Source organism: Bufo bufo, chromosome 1 (genome assembly GCF_905171765.1).
Source record: "Bufo bufo chromosome 1, aBufBuf1.1, whole genome shotgun sequence".
In the NCBI taxonomy this organism is placed as follows: domain Eukaryota; kingdom Metazoa; phylum Chordata; class Amphibia; order Anura; family Bufonidae; genus Bufo; species Bufo bufo.
In genome coordinates, this window is record NC_053389.1 from 709,487,630 (window position 1) to 709,507,257 (window position 19,628).

Consider the following 19,628-nt stretch of genomic DNA (forward strand, 5'->3'; position numbering starts at 1 on the left):
CGGAAACAGGACGGATCCGTTATGCAGGCCTTAGACTTCTATTATGACGGAATGAATAACGGAAGGACTCTAAAAGGCATTCCGTTATGCATTCAGTCACAGAATTGCGTTTTAATCCGTGGTAACGGAATCCATAACGCAATTCAGATTATACCACAACCCGGACTCGAATTTCCAAAACTGAAATTCGCTCCTCCCTAGTGATATCCCTATAAAGTGCTGTCACAGAACTTGGGAAATAACTGACATACCGCTGCCTCGTAATACATGAGTAGTGCTCACCACTGTACGTAGAGCCTCATACTATGCCCAGGTTTCATATTCACACAGTGCCTGGCTACATTGATTGGCAGGGCTAGACAGTGGCAAAGCAGAAGGAGTGAATAGGCACAGAAAGAAGTGGAGCAATGGTGACGCCCTCATTGCACCAAAAGGCCTAATGTGCATATTAGGAAAAAGCATCATAACTTGGGAACAAAGCCTCGAATCAGCAAAAGAAAACCAGTGTTTTAATCAGGTGAACCACAGCTATGAGTCTATACACACACAGCAGGATAGTGCGATTTTTTATTTTTTTTTTTTACAAGAAAACCTGGTCATTCCCCCCATGATGTATGAATAACCGTGATGACTGGTATGATCAGGGCATTTATCAGGCAGTCCGATCACGTTCCAAACAAAGGAGTCATTTTGCCCAATCCAATGGCAATTACTGCTTCGATCAGACAACAGTGGTAAACGCTGCATGCGACTGGTTTGACACTGGCCGATCACTCACAGCCCCTAATCTAATGACTGTATCTGGAGGTTGGTGTGAGCTGTGCATTTATAGGGCCCACTTCCCTCAATTTTGCTTTGTGTTTTTTGTACATTTAAAAAAAAAAACAAAAAAAAAAAAAAAAAAAACATAGAAACCGCTCTACATGCGGTCTGTTCCATATGTGGCCCGTATGGCCTTCTTTTAGTGGTATTTGTGAGCTTTTAACAGCGAAAAATATAAAATAAAAAATGTTGCCAGATCTTCGACTTTCAGGGCGTTCACATCTGCAGCGGGTAACCCCCGTAGTATGTTCCAGCAGAGGAGCAGACCAGCAGGGTTACTGTATCCAGCACATACAGGCACCACAGGATCCCCCCCATTCACCATAATGAGATCCAGCGGGTTTCCAGCGCATAAAGGCCAACATTCTGCCAGAAAATAAAAAACGAAGCATTTTTTTTCAGCAGAATGACGCCATTTAGGCCGGGAACCCGCTGGATCTCATTATAGTAAATGGAGATCCTGCAGTGCCACGTTATGCTGGATACAGTAACTCCGGTGGTCTGCTCCTCTGCCCGAACAGACTACAGAGTTTAAAAAAAAAACGTATGTCCTGCATTTCATATTTCCAATAGATTTTCAGCTAACATCTGGAGCAGGAGTTTTATCACAAAGAACGCACCAAAAACCGGACAGTATGTATGAACCTACCTATATGCAGACCTCCATCCACGGTTTGCCTGCTACTGTTGTACAGACCATGGGTATCATATGTGGACACTGCATATACCGTACATGTCAGCCATTATGCCCCCCAATAACATTCTCTGTCCGATCACTGTAAACTGCCGTCCTTACGTGTCCATGCTCCATACGGCAGATCACAGGACACACTGCTGGGTCACACCTCGTGGCTTTGAAGTCATTGTTCCTCACAAGCCTTTGTTATTAGCTACCCACAAAATGCTTCGTAATAAAGGTTGGTCTGTACCTGACCGCAGACTATCCCATGGCGAAGCGGACGACACTCACATGTAAACAGGCTTCGTTGACTCTGCATATTCCAGTGCCTAATATGTTAGAAGAGGGTAAGGAAGTTGGCAGCACTAGGAGGATGTGAAGGCCAGCATCTTCCTCCGAAGATTAATAAAAATTTCATAAACTCATACAAGACACCAAAATAGATTTAAAAAAAATTATATATAATTTTACACACACTGGCAACATTACACTCGTGTTCAAACCATTAAGAAAAGGGGAAACACAGGGCGGAATTCATCATGGTCCATGTGGCGGTTTTCTGGCGTACAGAATCTGAAAGGGTCTGCACAAGCCGCATTTTACAAAAAATAAAAAAAAATCTATGTATAATTCTGCTCCATTATCCAAAACCTAGCCTTACATCTGTCTCCATATACCCATATCTACTGCATCCATCTATCTAATCACCGTTTAAAAAAATTAACAATACTAAAATCACTTGTTATATCAATAAGAGATTTAAGTTGAACATTTTTAATCATGTGAATGGAGTAATTCTTTGAGAGAAAAAAAATGGTGCCTCAAATGGTCAATGGAAACCAAAGTCCTCCACCAGCTGGTATCCATATCATCATGAAAACTAAATAATAAAAATTCTGAATTTGCGCGAATTCAATCACAGCAACTCATAATGTGACTTGGAGATGTGCATAGCCCCATATACCTGTATGCTAACATTAAGCCATGCTCCCGATGACACAGCGGACTATGTCCTGGAGATGGCCTCCCAGACCTGGATCAAGGCATCAGTAGGCTTCTGGACAGTCTATGGTACTCGGATGCACAGATACAGAATGTCCAAAAGGTTCTGAATTAAAATCAGGTCTGGGGAACATGAAAGCCAGTCAGTGACATCACTGTCTTCATCCTCCAGTAACTACCCACACACTGGCCATGGGACTGGGCACTGTCCTGCACCAAGAGGAACCCAAGGCCTACTGCGCCAGCGTAAGGTCTGACAACGGGTCAGAGGATTTCATCTCAGTACCTTACTGCAGCGAGGTTATCACTGGCCAAAACATGGACGCTTCTACGACAATCCAAGGATAGGCTTCCCCACACAATCAACCAAGCCATGCTAGATGATATTGTAGGCAGAATAACGCTCAACGTGGCATTACCAGACGTTATCACATCTCTCACATGTGCTAACCTGTGAAGAGAACGGGGTGCCAATTGTGTTCTGCAGCTAAAGCCAAAATCGGGCTGGGCTCTGAGCACAGGTCCCACAACAGGATGTCTGGTCCTCATGCCACTTTCATGGACTCCTCCTGTTCATCCTCACACAAACCAGCAGAAACCGCTCCGGATGCTAGGTTGATGCCTTCCGCCTGCAGGGCAGACCAGCAGAGTGAGGCATACCTGCACTGCACGCTTACCTCTCCTGTGCTCTACGGCCTCCTTGTATGTGAACTTCCTGTTTGACACCGATGCAGTCAATGAGGCTGCAGCGGTGAACTACTCACCTTGCGTCACGTGACCATTTGTCAGGATGCAGGGGTGGAAGTTTATATCCAGCGAGTCCAGCGGAGCAGCAGAGGTAGGGGAGTGAAGGAACGTGGAGCTAGCACCTGGATGCAGGCAAGTATGCTTCCCTTCACTGGAAGGGGTGTTTGCCAACCTCCCCTTCCCCCTATCAAAAGGTGCACAATCCCTTTAAGGGTTCCCTTAATTTTTTGAGCAGTCTAGATATACCCAAACTACCTAGGTAAATCTCCGTGAAGGAAAAAGCCTGGACCTAGTCAGTCACAATTTACCTACACTGACACACTACTAAGGCTACTTTCACACTTGCGTTTTTCTTTTCCGGCACTGAGTTCCGTCACAGGGGCTCTATACCGGAAAAGAACTGATCAGGCATATCCCCATGCATTCTGAATGGAGAGTAATCCGTTCCGGATGCATCAGGATGTCTTCAGTTCAGTCATTTTGACTGATCAGGCAAAAGAGAAAACTGTAGCATGCTACGGTTTTATCTCGGGCTAAAAAAAAAAATAAAAAAAATATGAAGACTTGCCTGAATGCCGGATCAGTCTTTCCGGTCTGCACATGCGCAGACCTTTAAAAATGAGAAGAAGAAAAAATACCAGATCCGTTTTGCCTGATGACACCGGAAAAATGTATCCGGTATTGCAATGCATTTTTCTGACTGATCAGGATCCTGATCAGTCAGAAAAAATGACATGCGTTTGCCGAAATCAAACAACGCAAGTGTGAAAGTACCCTAAGACTAAAGAGCGGTTGACTCATTGAAAATAATGAGTAGCCTAACTTTCATATTTGCACCAAACTGGAAAACTCCTAGTCACTGAGGTATGAGAACAGCACGTTAGGGGTCACTAGTTTCTACACCAAATACTACAAACTCTATAGCTAAACCCCCACAGGCGGCCATATGATACTGTGTTAAAAAGGTTACTTTCCAGTGACTGAAAATCACCCTGGTTTCAGAAGTTTGCAGTCTCCGTGATGTAGAATCCTGAGGAGCACTCATTAAACTCGGACGGCGGCATTTCTTGCTAGGATATGCCCTCATTGTCTGATAGGTGCGGGGCCCACAGTTTTGCGGACAAGGACAGGCATTGATGCAATGGATCCGCAAACCGGGTTAGTCATGCGATCAAAAGTTCAGCCCCCCTTACTGTACTGAAACCGACGCAGTGCCCTGACCACCATAATGAGAAATACCAGGTAGTACTTCCTCTCCTAGACTCAGAGCAGATAAGCATTTTATGAATGGATTAGAGGAGAAGAGATTGCAGGAGCATTGCATCTCCCCAGACTGTATGCCTCATTCATGATGCCTCACTGATGATATTAACCTCGCTGGCTGAGATGCATTAAGAAAGGTCTGGATTCCCAGAACAAATGTAATTAGCCGACGTCCATTCACTCCAGCAGCGCTGGGAAGAGACAGGATATAATTTGATGTAATCAGGAGGCCATCTAACGGGGCAGAGCAGATACCGCACACTCATCCACTGCGTGGTCTTTTAAGGCCAATGCACAGTAATGAAGACATCTCAGACTAGAAGATCTGAAGGCTTCTTGCCCAGTATCCTATGTTCCCATATGTGTTTAAATTAAGGTGTGAGGGGCTTCCGTTAAAGTTACCCCTACCGGTGAGAATGCCAAACCATCATCCAGGACCGCGGGGGATTGCCACCCAAGCAATTTCCTAATATTTTCTGACAGCTTCGCCAAGGATGAATCTAATCTTTGGAGAGCACTTCTAGTCACAACATATTAACGTCAAGGCTAGAGTACACGTTCCTGAGGTAAATAGTGAGGAAATCTGGAAGACAGAATTTCACTCCCACCATGGAACACGGCTTTCACCGTCTCCGCCTGTAGAAAACGCAGCCAAGGAGAATGGTTTCACATCTCATCATTAACATGTCTAGCTTTATGCTCCGGGGCAAAATCTTACAAACTTTCGAGGCCAGATAATCTTGTCCAGGAACTTGTCTTAAGATCTTCCATGGTACCAATAGATGAAAAACCAAGCAAATATTTAGGTGCACTAGCTACCTGGGTATTTGATGAGCCCAACTCCGTTCTCATCTACTATACGGTTTGTATAGACTCCATGTGCATCTGTACAAGGTTTGTGCATGCGCCAATGCAATTTGCGTGAACCCACAAACCAAAGAGGTACTGTACCTGTACAAGTAATGCACACATTTGCCCACAAACACTCGTTTTTAGGATGACCATTACTTATGTATGAATATGCCAGCTATTCCACAGCACATCTGCCCATGTACATGGGGGATATGCTGCGGACAATGTGAAAAGTATGGGGGAGGGGGACTTGGGGGGCAAACACTCGATTTCCATCCCAGGGTTTTTTCCTGGATTTTATAACTGATCCTCCAGATAGGTCATCAGTATCTGATCGGTGGGGGTCCAACACCCGGGGCCTCCATTGATCAGCTGTTTGAGAAGTTACTGGCACTCATAGCAGTGCCACTGCCTTTTCTCTTCTCACCAAGCACAGCGCTGTACACTGTATAGAGGCTGTGCTTGGTATCGCAGCTTGGTCCCATTCCCTTGGCCATGTGACCTATGGACATGACATCACATGACCTAGGAAAAGCTGGACAAGGCCTCACTGGTACTGCAAACGCCAGTGCCTTCTCAAAACCGCTGATCGGCGGGAGTCCTGGGTGTCGGACCACCACAGATCCAGAGGATAGGTCATCAGTTACATAATCCCAGAAACTCCCCTCTAAAACAAGAGCAGATTGGCTGGTTTCATCATCATTATTATAGCCTGTAAGTGGACCCAAAACTGTCCAATTCAATGGGCAAAAATCTTCTATGATCATCATTTTATGGGCACCAGGATAGACACAAGAGCCAATGCAAGCAACAAATGCTAAATCATGTAGCATAAAAAAAAGGATGCAAATGGTTAATAGTTCTAAGTTACTTGTAGCAGACAGAATGACCTAGAAATGAGTCAGAATTTAGGGAAAATGAGGCCGGTACACTGTGGTTAGTACCTCAAAAACAGACCAAAATCCTCTGGGTGACTCACAAAAGTGAAAGGAATTAATCTACAGGCACCGTACAAAGGAAACTCTTTGTTTGTACCTGGAACTTGCTCACATCGACCTTCCTGAGACCACGAGGACGGTGCAAATCCAAACGCGCCGGCTGCACGCAGGAACCAGAGGAACATACGCAAGGCAACACGCCGGAAACAAACTGTACACATCACTGCTGGACATTTTGCATAGTTACTATATTATCTTAGGCTTTGGGAGGAATTAAATTTTTCTGTTCTGCCACAGGAGCAGAAAAACTAAAGTCGAGCTCTGATATCACATGACTGACGCTAATGGGACCCAACGGACCCCTTAAATTTATAATGGGGTCCGACAGATTCAGTCATGGCGCCTGTCATTTTATCGGGGGGGAAAGAAAATGCACTGCACACTTGTTTTTTGTAGTAACGGCAGATACTCTGACAGTAATGAAAAAGGTGCTAGATGCTAATCGACCAAGCCATAACTCATCTCAAAATTTATTTGGAATAATTGTTCTGAAGAAGGTTGAACTTGAAGGACCTGTGTCAGAAGAGTTCTTCAGGCCGTTAGGGCTTAGAGGACAAAAACATGGAGGTTGAAAGGGCTCCACCACCTTTAGGCCTCGTTCACATTTCCGTTTCAGTGTCACGTCCGTGAAAAAAAGCGTAAGGGTTTCATCCGTGAAGGATCCGTGGTTGGTCTGTGTGTCAGTTTTTACCATCCACTTGTCATCTGTAATTCACTGACGTTGCTCAGATGAAAATTAAATTCCAAAGAATCTCTTAGTCTTCAGTGAAAAACAAACGCAACACGGATACAACACGGATGTGTGTCAGTGTTTTTCACGGACCCATAGACTTCAATGGGCGCGCTTGGTCTGCTTCATAGATCAAAGTAGTGCATGTCAGTAAAAAAAATACTGAAATGTGAACAGACATTTAAATCAATGGGTATGTGTGCTGTCCTCAGAAAACGCGGACAGCACACATCAGTGAAAAACGGAAATGTGTACGAGGCCTTAGGATGCTCAATAGACCTACTAGACCTGTGCTTCTCAAGCTGTAAAGTGGGCCTTACTGGTGAAGGGCCTCCAAACTGTTGGCGAGTTTTGACAGAAGGCATCATATGCAGCTCAGGACCTTCCTCCGACTGCGGCCATCTCTGGTTTGACAAATGAAAGAAACAGACTTTTTTTCTAAACTTTGGTAAGGACCATTTGTGAGGCCAAGGAATCAACATGTTCCTCATGGTGAGGCCCCAGTAGAAAAGGAGAGCAGTCGTGTCATTATTGTTGTCAAGGTCTACTACCTTTTATTTCCTCTTCTAAAGCAGGGTTGGGTTTCCAAAAGTGAAAGAACAGGACAGAAAGTGACCTTCGTTATGGACAATAAATCACTTCTTGGAGGACATAGTCACATGGCCACATTGTGAGAAGACATTTTCTTTTGCCAGAAACCGGAAGAAATCCCATTCGACCAAAGGTGTTAATGTTTGAACATAAAGTAACCATTCATCTCATTAGTTGTATTTTTTGGGATACATTTGCAGGTGAACAGTCATTTGTATTGAACAATGTCATGTGAAGGCTTGTTTTTTTTTATTATATAATTATTTTTTTTAAGAAAGCCTCATAAAAAGCCATCTGTAGTGATCCAAAAGGGTGGAAAATCCACCCCTCGTCCAACTTTAGTTACAGGTAGGTTTATAACTGTAGGCAAAATGCTTTAGAATTTGTGAGATTTATCTAAAATAGAACCAAAGATCCTTGAAGACACAACGATGCTGCAATCAGGCACACAACCACCCTGCTCATGCCAAAATGTGATACCACCACTATTTTTAGACAGTAAACAGTTTGTTGGCATTGCCTGAAGTGAACGCTGTCTGTTATACGTCCATACATATGTCAGTACAGTCCTGACTTTGTAGAGGCAAAAAAAATAAATAATAATAATAATAATAATAATAATAATAATAATAATAATACAAAGATGGAGGAGTGACATGGATTCAGCGGAGAGCTCCTCCACACCTTCGTTTTGGTCCACGGCCTGGCCAGGAGATGCGATTCCTCTCCACGGTTTAGATGGCAGAGGCGGCAGCATCGCACAGACTACGCTATGATGTTTCTGTACAAATGGGAAGTTTTTCACTGCTGGCGCGCAAGTTATTTTGATCTTTGCTGTGCTATGGGAGCCAAGCAGATGCTGCAGATTTTGGCCCGGCTGTGGAATTCCATCTGATGCAACACGGCAAACATCTCCAGAGCAAGAGCCGCGTGCGACATTCCTGTCCAGAGCATCCCGTACAAACAGGGGGGACCAGCATCGAGTCGGCTTGGCCTCGATTCATAAATATCCGCCGTAGAAGACATAAGAGAAGAGGGCTGCAGCACCATTATTGATGCTGCATACCTAGAGTCACACAAACCCCCCCCCCCACAGATTTAATCAACAATATCGATTAGGGTTCCTCCAGCATCATGACCTCTTTTGCTCGCTCAGTCAGTCTTCTCCATTTCCAGAAACTGCAGTTCCTTTCTGTCTGGTAATCTCCCTTAAGGACGAGGAGCATTTTCTCCAAATCTATAAGTAAACAGGAAGCTCTGCTAATGCGGACACCATGCAGATGGAATCGCTGACTACTGGGGGGGGGTTCATTTTTAACATCACAAACGTATTACAGAGAGGTCACGCTGGGCAAACACAGCCCAGAGGTCTTGATGGAGAAAGGGGACCCTAAAAGCACCATTTAACCATTCACCGACTGGAATCAACAACCGTACAAGGCGGGTGGGGAAACGGAGTGGAGTGGAGGCTCGGCGGCGGCGTATCACACCCTGCCTGAAGCCTGGAGCTGTTTGGGCAAAGAATCTCACTGCTTTGTTCACACACACATTCCTTTGGGATGACGAGCACTGCCCACTGGGTTTTCTAAGGGTTGGGGCCTGTTGGTTTTTAGCACTCTACCCACTGCCCCCCTCTACACTAAAGTGACTCAGCTGACAAATATTCCCGGCCAATTACATATCACTTAACCCTTTCCTTGCCAGAGAATCCAAATACAACTCGCACACAAAAAAAAAAAAAAAAGAATACTGAACGACCCAGATTCTTGTCACACGTCACAGTCCAGCCACTATTCCTACATATATACCGCATACATCAACGTGAGCTTACCCTATGTATATAGGGAGCGGCATCAATAATTCCCTGCCGGGAAATGCAGAGCGTGTAATAAACTTCTATAGCACATTCCCGCTGCCCGTGCCTCACCCATAGTGCGGGCAACTTAGGCCCCTTGCAGATGAGCGCGAGTGGATTAGGTCCGGAAGCGTTCAGTGAAAAATGCGCGATTTCGCAAGCAAGTTCAGTCAGTTTTGTCCGCGATCGCATTCAGTTCTTATCACGCGGGTGCAATGTGTTTTTTATGCGCTGCGCATGATGAAAAAAAAAAACGGAAGGTTTACAAACATCTCTTAGCAACCATCCCTGAAAAACGCATCACACCCGCACTTGCCTGCGGATACGAAGCAATTTTCACGCAGCCCCATTCTCTTCTATGGGGCCAGCGTCGCGTGAAAAATTGCAGAATATAGAACATGCTGCGATTTTCACCAACGCAGAACTGATGCGTGAAAACTAACGCTCATCTACACAGACCCATTGAAATGAATGGGTCCAGATTCAGTGGGGGCGCAATGCGTTCGCATCACGCATTGCACCCGTGCGGTACACTCGCTCGTGTGAAAGGGGTCTTAGGGCTCATGCCTACGAGCGTAAGCGCTCAGTGCCCGTGCTGCGGACTGCAAATTGCGGACCGCAATGCACAGGCATGACCATGGGGCAGCCGTATGCGGATCGTGGACCCATGCACTACTTTTTTGCGCAACGGAAGCACGAAACTTAACCCCAGGGAAGCACTCCGTAGTGCTTTCATTCCACACCGCATCTCCGGACCCATTCAAGTGAATGGGTCCGCATCCGTGATGCGGAATGCACACGACCGGTGCCCAGTGTATTGTGGACCCGCCGTATGCGGCCAAGGCGGGGCAACAGTTGTGGGCATGAGCGCTTACCATGGGAGAAAGCTACAGAGCAGAGAACCTGCCCATCCCTGCATTCACTTTTGTAATTAACAGAGTGGTGGGAGCATGCCAGGGGCCAGGACTTTAGCCCCAACATTTATGCCTAGAAACAGGCGTAAAAATGATGGCACAAATCTACTCCCGCCAGGCACAAGGACTGCTGAGAAAATGTGGTATTTGTGTTGCTTTTTACTATTAGTGTATGGCTACAAACTACCACTTTTTACATCTGTCATATTAACAGTATAAAAAAAAAAAACGGTATAATTCATAGGCACACCATTAAAAATGCGAAAAAATAAATACTGAATCCGTTTTTCCAGATGACACCGGAGAGACTGATCCGGTATTTGAATGCATTTGTCAGAAGGATCTGCATCCGGAAACAAATGCTATCCGTTTGCATACGGATTTCAGAATCCGGCAGGCAGTTCCGTTGCCAAGTGTGAAAGTACTCGGTAATCTCAGAATATAACACTACGGCCATATTATGTCTCCACAGAGCCTAAGGGTATATGCACATGATGCATATTACATGCAGTTCTTCAGAGTGGATTTTCCTGTAAAAAATCTGCAGCATAATACAGTACCAGCAAAGTTAAAGGGAGTCTGTCACCAGATTGTGACCTTATAGACCGCTTACATAGCAGTCTATGATTCTAATGGTACCTTTGATGCTTTCTTGTGAAGTTCCCCCAAGGCAAAAACAGACTTTTATTCATATGTAAATTAAGGCTCGCAAGTGCCCAGGGCGGCGTTCACCTCGTTGGTGCCCAGGCTGTTCTGCCTCTTTTCGTCATATCCCCGCCCCAGCCTCTTCCTCTGCCCGCCCCGCTCTTCCTTTGCAGCGAGATCCCGTGCCTGCACTATCCATTGCTTGGCCAGGGCATGCACACTGCGATGCCCATTGTGGGCACGGCATCGCAGTAGCTACTGCGCATGCACCGGCCAGCGGCGAGGAGGCGGACCAGAGACACCCACAATGGGCATCGCAGTGCGCATGCCCCGGCCAAGCAATGGATAGCGCAGCCGCGGGAAGGAGGACGCAAAGGAAGAGCGGGGCGGGCAGAGGAAGAGGCTGGGGCGGGGATATGACGAAAAGAGGCAGAACAGCCTGGGCTCCAACGAGGTGAACGCCGCCCTGGGCACTTACGAGCCCTAATTTACATATGAATAAAAGTCAGTTTTTGCCTTGGGGGAAAACATCAAAGGTACCATTAGAATCATAGACCGCTATGCTAGAGCGCTATGTAAGCAGTCTATAAAGCTCACAATCTGGTGACTCCCTTTAATGAGATTTTATTAACTTAGGCTACTTTTGGCTTTCCGTTTGGGAGATCCGTTCAGGGATCTCACACGCGGTCCAAAACTGATCAGTTTTGCCCTAACGCATTCTGAATGGAAAAGGATCCGCTCAGAATGCCTCAGTTTGACTCTGTTCAGTCTCCATTCCGCTCTGGAGGCGGACACCAAAAACGCTGCTTGCAGTGTTGTGGTGTCCGTCTGATGAAACTGAGCCAAACGGATCCGTCCTGGCACACACTGTAAGTCAACGGGGACGGATCCGTTTTCACTGACACAATCTGGCACAGTAGAAAACGGATGAGTCTTGGCTATGTTACACGTAATACAATCGGATCTGTTCTGAACGGATGCAGACGGCCGTATTATCTGAACGGATCCGTCATGCGAGTGTGAAAGTAGCCTTATAGATGTACACGGTGCATATTTTGCATGTGCAGAAACTGACCTGCAGTTTGGCTTAAAATCCACAGAACGTGACTTGTATTGTTTCTCCATTGACTTCAATGTAATGAAATTCTGCACATGGACAATTTGCTGAGGGCTTTGATGCGTTTCTGCAGCCACTCCAAAACCACAATACGGCTGATTTCACACTCCGGTTATTTGATCAGTTATTTCCAACCAGTAGCTCACAGACCTGAACCTGGTTTTAGCTCACAGTAACTGAAGTGTGAACTCGGCCTAAGGCCTCATGCATTCCACAGTGTGCCCTCTGTCTGTGGACGCGGACCCATTTATTTGATTGGAGTCCGCGAACCGCATCGGACTGGCAAAAAAAGTAGCGCATGCACTACTTTTTTGCGGTGCGGAGTCACAGACAGAAAACCCACGGAAGCACTTCTGATCCGTGCCACACCGCACCGTATCTTCTGGACTGCAGACCCATTCAAGTGAAGGGGTCAGCATTTTTGATACAGTGCGCATGCGGCCGTTGCCTGTATTTTGCAGACATGCTGTTTGCAGTCCACAATACAGACACGGACCTGCTACGGTCGTGTGCACGAGGCCTTATAGAGCCGATTTATGTGCAGCTTGTATCATGTTTTCCATGCGGATTGTCCACATACAAATCTGCACTGTGTGCATATACCCTAAGAGTTGTACGGACCGGTAATATAACACCAATAGCGCTCTATGTCCCCATAGTGCACCTCTCAACGCTTCCAATACCTGAGGAGTTTTTAAAAAGGGAAAAATATCCTGCTTAGGCCTCATGCACACGACCGTTGTGTGTTTTGCTGTCCGCAAATTATGGATGGCGTCTGTGTGCGTTCCGCCATTTGCGGAACGGCACGGACAGCCATTGATATAACTGCCTATTATTGTTCGCAAAATGGACAGGTTATATTTTTTTTGCGGACCACGGAACGGAGCAACGGATGCGAACAGCACATGGAGTGCTGTCCGCATCTTTTGTGGCCCCATTGAAGTGAATGGGTCCGCACCCAAGCCGCAAAAACTGCGGCTTGGATGCGGACCAAAACAACGGTCGTGTGCATGAGGCCCAACTCCGTAGTGCCCATGACACACTGATTTAATGACCGAAGCCCCCCACCCCCTGAATCCAGCAGTAATTGAAAGAACAGTGTGCAGCCTCCACCTCTGCTCGGCCGAGGTTTACAGGCCCTGAGGCCGATTCCTGAGCCTTTCAGGATATGGAGATGAATAGCGCACCTCCTAACTTCCTGCAGCGCACATCAAAGCAGAACCTCTAAAAACGTACAAAGGTGTTGGAGAAAGCAGGGCAGGCACAGCCCCCCCCCCCCCCCCCCCTCAGCTACCTTCTCTCCAGAAATACAACGGCTTTCTATTTTGTTACAGTACACCGACTCTGACTAGTCCGCACTGCCACTTGGGCTCTGTTTACACCTCGTCACACTGGCCACTGCAAACTGAAGAGGGGATGAGCAATTGTTCGACCCAATTCAGTTTGCATACTATTTACATGGGGTGATGTGAAGCTAAAAGGGCTTTTAAAAAGGGGCCATAAAAGTTTGCCCAGATCTTTCACGTGGGCATAAAAATGCCCATATACACAGGATTGTGCTGCCGACAATGAACGGCCAAACAACCAAGCACGAGTCATCTGGCAGGTGATTATCTGCCTGGCCAAAAGTTATACCGGTGATGGCTGCCGTGCTTACACCTTCTACTCACAAGAACAGACCGGACCGTGTAAAAGGCCGCCGTGCACATGGATCCTTTTGTGCTCCTCCAGAAGTGTCGGACAGCAGCTTCCTCCGCTCTCCCCTAGAAGACAAGGCTGTGAATGTGTATGGGGTAGCCAGGAGGGAGGCAAAAGGTTGGGTGTGGAGTAAAAGGAAAAAAAGTGAATTGCGTGTTGTCACACACATGGCTAGGAGCGGTTAATCGGGCAATTGCGTCCAGTCTGCAGAAAACTCCACCGCCCATGTGCATGCCATGATGTACAGCTTGCTCTAGGATTCTCCCATCTCCTCTGTCTCTACAGATGGATTGTGCGTTACTCTAATAAGGCTACGCCCACATTAGCGTTAGCGGGGTGCCGGATCCGTACTAACGCTAGCCCGCGTGTGCGGCCGGAAGTCTGCTCCGACCCCATTCACTATAATGGGGAGGGGGGCGTTCGCAACACGGAAAACATGCAGAGAGGCGGCCAGATGAAAAGCGGAGCATGCTCAAAACGCAGAGGTGAGCCGTTTTAGACGCTCTTTAGTGCGTTCTGTGTACGGCCAAATGTCAGATTGATACTTACATGACATTTTACGTCTGGTTGTATCTTGTCTGACTGCCTTAGGTACAAATCTAAAGCACAGGGAAGGGGCATGCAGCAACATCATAAAAGACAAAAAATTATACACCCATACATACATTCAAATACCATACGGAGAATAATGGCCACTTCCGCACCCCGTCTACCCCGGTGGTCTACAACCTGCAGCACCCCAGCTCTTGCACAACTACAACTTCCAGCAGCCGCAACTGTGTAAAGAGCGGAGTGACTTATCACAGATGGCTCAGAGCTTACACTAAGGAGATGGCTATAGGACCGCACAGCCGATCGGAAACGTACGCCACTTTTTGACACATACTGGCATCAACGAAAGGATAAAAAATTAAAAAAATAAAGTTAAAATTTATATACTTTATATTTTCTAAAGAATAGCAATGACCTCCAGGTGTATGACAACCAATACATGCGTCAAAGTCGACTGTGGACAAGTAAATACTGGCATTTTACATTAAAACTATTTTGAGGCATTTTTTTAGAACTTTCCATTGTGCTATTCCTCTGTTATTCTTCTTGGAAATATATGAATATTTTGACATCTGGATGTTACCTTTCCCACTGTGAATGGTGCAGATCACTACACATTCTGACATTAACCTGTGGTAGTGTAGGGACGCAACCCCTTGACGAGGATAAGGGTCCCATTCACAAGTCCGCAAAATGGGTCCGCATCCGTTACGCAATTTTGCGGAACGGGTGCAGACCCATTAATTTTTAATGAGACCGGAATTTGCTGTCCGCATCCGCATTTGCGGATCCGCACGTCCGCATCTGTGCTTCCGTTTCCGCAAAAAAATAGAACATGTCCTATTCTTGTCCACAATTACGGACAAGATTAGGCTTTTTTTTTTTTTTTTTTTATTATAGTGCCGGCGATGTGCATTGCCGGTGTCAGTGTTTTGCGAATCCGCATAACACTTACGGACGTGTGAATGGACCCTAACTGTAACATCCAGTTGTTATTAATCTAATCATGCATTTCCAGGAGGAACAAGAGAGGAACATCACAAAACAGAAGATCTGATGAGTCCCCTGGCTATTGCAGAAAATAAAAAGTTTGTATGAAACTGCAAAACCATCCATCACGCCCATTATAGTCTACGGGTCCGTGAAAACCACGGAAGCAGCACAGATGCCATCCGCGTTTCATGGATCATTAGGAAGAGAGGCTTTAAAAATTATTTTTCAGCTGCTCGGTGTGCGTGAAACACGAATGACACGCGGACAGCAAAAAATAGACACATGGACCCAACTCTGATGCGTCACGGAGATATCACTGACCACCTTTTCACAGATGTAAGCACGGACACAGACGTGCGAATGAGGCTCAACATCGAACGTGTGTAAAGAGGCAGCATCAGACCAATAATAAAAAAAATCCCAAACATCCTTGGCTATGGTTTCATTTTAGGATACATAACAATATGCATTCCACCAAAATGATGGTTTATTTTCAGAAAATAAGACCAGTAAGGTCCAGGATGAGGAGACGGAGAGGGGATGTAGCCCCCCTTCAGAGAGACTAATTAGATCTTTCCCCGCAGCCACAATAAAAATAAAATAAATAAAAATTAGATTGTAAGAAGCGTTTGGCAGAGGAACACACTGTTTTAAGGGTAGAGATAGAGGAGGGAGAAAATTCATTCATTGCTAATATACAGCATAATTTAATAAACAGCAAACGCTGGCAGCGGAGGGAGAAAATTGACTAATTAGGCACCGGCTGCAGGTCCTGGAAGATCTTCCCGTGTCGGGGAGGCGCCTGACCCCAGACGTTCTATGTGCTCGTTCAACATACATTTTATTAGCAGAAGTTGATTTTTTATTTTTTTTTGGATGCCAGCAGATATGGAAGCTAGACACGGCGTACTAACGCGCTTCACCCCTCCAATACATCATGGAGGCTCTCCATTCATTGCTACTGTTGATAAGCACACAGGAAGATAACCTTGGACTGGAACTAAGGCAGGTTTTTCTTCATGCAGTTTTTTGACCCAGAAGCGGAAAAAAAAAAAAAAAAAAAAAAAAAAAAGAAATGGGAAATGTGAAGAACATACTTCGCCTTCCTGCAGGATCCACTTCTGGCTATGGCTCAAAAACTGCATCAACACGGCATGTGTTTCCAGCCTTACAGAAACACTCCCGGATTTTTTTCCCTCCGCCGTTTGTAATTCCTGAATTTTCAGCCTCCTCTTTCCATTACACTATGTGACTGGCGATCCCACAGCGTCTTATGTGCAGACCGCAGAACTTGAGCGGACTACTAGTTACCCCATCACAAATACAAACGGGGGTGGGGATGATTTCGAGAGAGGTTCCTCAGGCCTTAATAAAGTTATTGTACGCAATGGCAAAATCTGTAATTTAACAGCTGTTTTCTTCCTCCCGTCTCTTTTCTAAGCTAACAGTCTCTGAATTCTGTGATAAATCTGTCATGTTAAAACCAAGATCAGATTACATAAAACCATAGAAGTCTATGGAGAGGGGGGGAGGGGGAGTAGGGAGCAGCAGAAGGAGACAGACACAATACAGACATGATTCAGATGCTAATAGACGCCATTATAGCTCATCCCAAAGGCTTTATTCACATGTATACCGCTCATTACTGCTCTATAACGTCCTGTATGGTGCTTCTGATAGATTGTGAGTGAATGGGTTAGGGAGCAGAATCTCCTGTCTCTACGTGTAGTCTATAGGGAGACATTAGTACAGCTCCTCTCCACCCATCAGCTGAGGGATAACCGAGCCGAACGCTGCTAAAAAGGCCAGCTACAAGTCCTAGAATGCTCCCATATAGTGATACTACTTATGTATGTATACGGCAGTTTATTCTAAAAACTGGACCGATGGGTATGATTTAAAGACATCATATTACATAGCCACACTTTACGTTCTATAAATTACATAACCAATTCTGTTACAAAATTTGGTTCCCAAGTGCAGACTGGGGAATCAGACATGGGAGTGTGCCCATAGAAAAAGCCAGGCAGAGTGCCCGATGTTAGCGTAGAAGCCTCATACTAAGGGCCCATTCAGACGGCCATAGTGCTTTGCAGATCCAGCCATGTGGTTCCGCAATTTGCAGACCACACATGGCCGCAACCATAATAGAAAATGCCCATTCTTGTACGTGATTGCGGACAAGAATAGGACATGTTCTATCTTTTCCACGGAGCCGCAGAACGGAACCACGGATGCATACAGCACACAGTGTGCTGTCCGCATTTTTGAGGCCCCATTGAAATTAATGGGTCTGCACCTGTTGCACAAAATTGCGGAACGGATGCAGACTTATTCATATGGCCGTATGAATGAGTCCTAATAATGCTCTTAATAAAATATACGTTTGGATACATTTGGTTATAAGAAAACTCCTCTTTCTACTAAAACATTGTGAAAAACTACTGTGGGTGACATTACACGAAAACGCCATTAAATACTGGGACTGCGTTTAGAGATGAGCAAATTGATTTGTTCCATTAGCCAGGCATCTTCACCTGTGGGGGGCTGTCCCCACCCACCATATGACCGACTGCGCCGCTGCCGAAACTACGTCTTCCAGAGAAACTACGTCTTCCAGAGAAACTACGTCTTCCAGAGAAACTACGTCTTCCAGAGAAACTACTGAGCATCTTCCGCTACACTTCGGGGTAGTGGCGCATGTGCAGTAACTACTCCCAAAGGCGAATATCGGCTTTGGCAGCAGCCCAGCAAGGAGATAAATAGGGTTGGGCGGGATGTCAATCATATGGCAGGTGGGCGCATCCCCCCCCCACAGGTGAAGAGGCCTGGCTAATGAGATATCAATCTTCTCAAGTCCAGCCACATTATAAAGACACTCAGTGAACTGAAGTTTGACTGTTAAGCCCCATTCACATGACCGTATTTTTGGTCCACATTTGTTGCGGACCCGTTCATTACAACAGGGCCACAAATAATGCAAACAGACCACCATGTGCTGTCCGCCTCCATATATCCGTTTGGCGGCCCGCAAAAAAAAATAGAACATGTCCTAATCTTGTCCTTTCTGCAGACAAGAATAGGCATTGTTACAATAGGTCCACAAAAAAAAACCGATGCAACGTCATCTGTATTTTACGGACCACAAAATACATACGGTCGTGTGAATGCACCCTTTTATTGTTTATACTTTAACGGGTTTGCGCTATGCATAAAAACAGAGTCTCTTGCTTAATGCTTTTAGGAGAGTTCAATGAATTCTAATTTTTTTTGTACATTTTCAGACATCCAAGAAGATAAGTGCCAAAGTGTAAACCACAAAAATTTACTCCTACAACAACGCTTCAAAGAAACGAAGAAACCTTCCAAGCAAATACTTTCAAGATAACAAGTCACTGAAAATTGGACGTTTGTCCCTTGGGATTCAAAAATGGTGACAAATGAGACATGACTTCTGCTTCTTACCTTTCTGGCAGTGATCTGCTGACCAGCAGCGGTACATATAGTCATTGTTGATGGTTGTTTTTGTACAAAGTGGCCTATCCTCCATGACCCCGGGGCACATGTCACCACACTCCTTTGGTGGCTTATTACCGATAATATAGTTGTTGTAAACAGCCTCCAGAACCAGCGACCAATCCACAGTAGAAAGGTAACACAAGTCAGAGTTCTTCTCAATCCGAATAGCACCACGAGTAATGTTCCTCAGGCTATATAGCCCAATCTCCTTCAGGTCAGTCATCTCAAAAATGACCAAGGCATAGTTATAAAAAAGATTGCGACCACGGATCACAGTCAGATTGGGAAAGAGGTCACTCAGGCTTTCAAGGCCAGAAACACGGAAAAGCAAAAGATAGTCCGTAATAACAGTGAGCTTGGGGAACCGCATGTTTCGGAAATCCTCAGCCTTGGCATTGGAGATGAGCAGAATCTGGAGGTAGCCTTCAATTACAACACAGTCTTCTAATTGCTTAAGCTCCTGTACGTCATTACGAATGTCCATGCTGGTACTGCAAACTGTGGAGGGAAACAGGTGACATGAGGTTAGAAATTGTACTACAGGACTTCTATACAGCTACAGAATTACTTTTACTATCTTACACCACTCTGAGCCTTCTTTAAGGCCAGACAACCAAAAAAAGGTTGGCCCTTCCATGGGTTTGGGCAACA

General features: G+C 45.7%; 1 protein-coding gene across 2 annotated transcripts in view; it reads right to left on the reverse strand.

The window, feature by feature from the left end:
* Window positions 1–19,628, reverse strand: part of IGF1R (insulin like growth factor 1 receptor) — a 195,769-nt gene that overhangs the window by 153,587 nt on the left and 22,554 nt on the right. For both annotated transcript variants that reach the window (XM_040414218.1, XM_040414219.1), the window contains exon 2: window positions 18,924–19,475. In XM_040414218.1, the coding sequence (XP_040270152.1) occupies window positions 18,924–19,475 (552 nt within the window). The remainder of the gene's footprint in view (window positions 1–18,923; window positions 19,476–19,628) is intronic.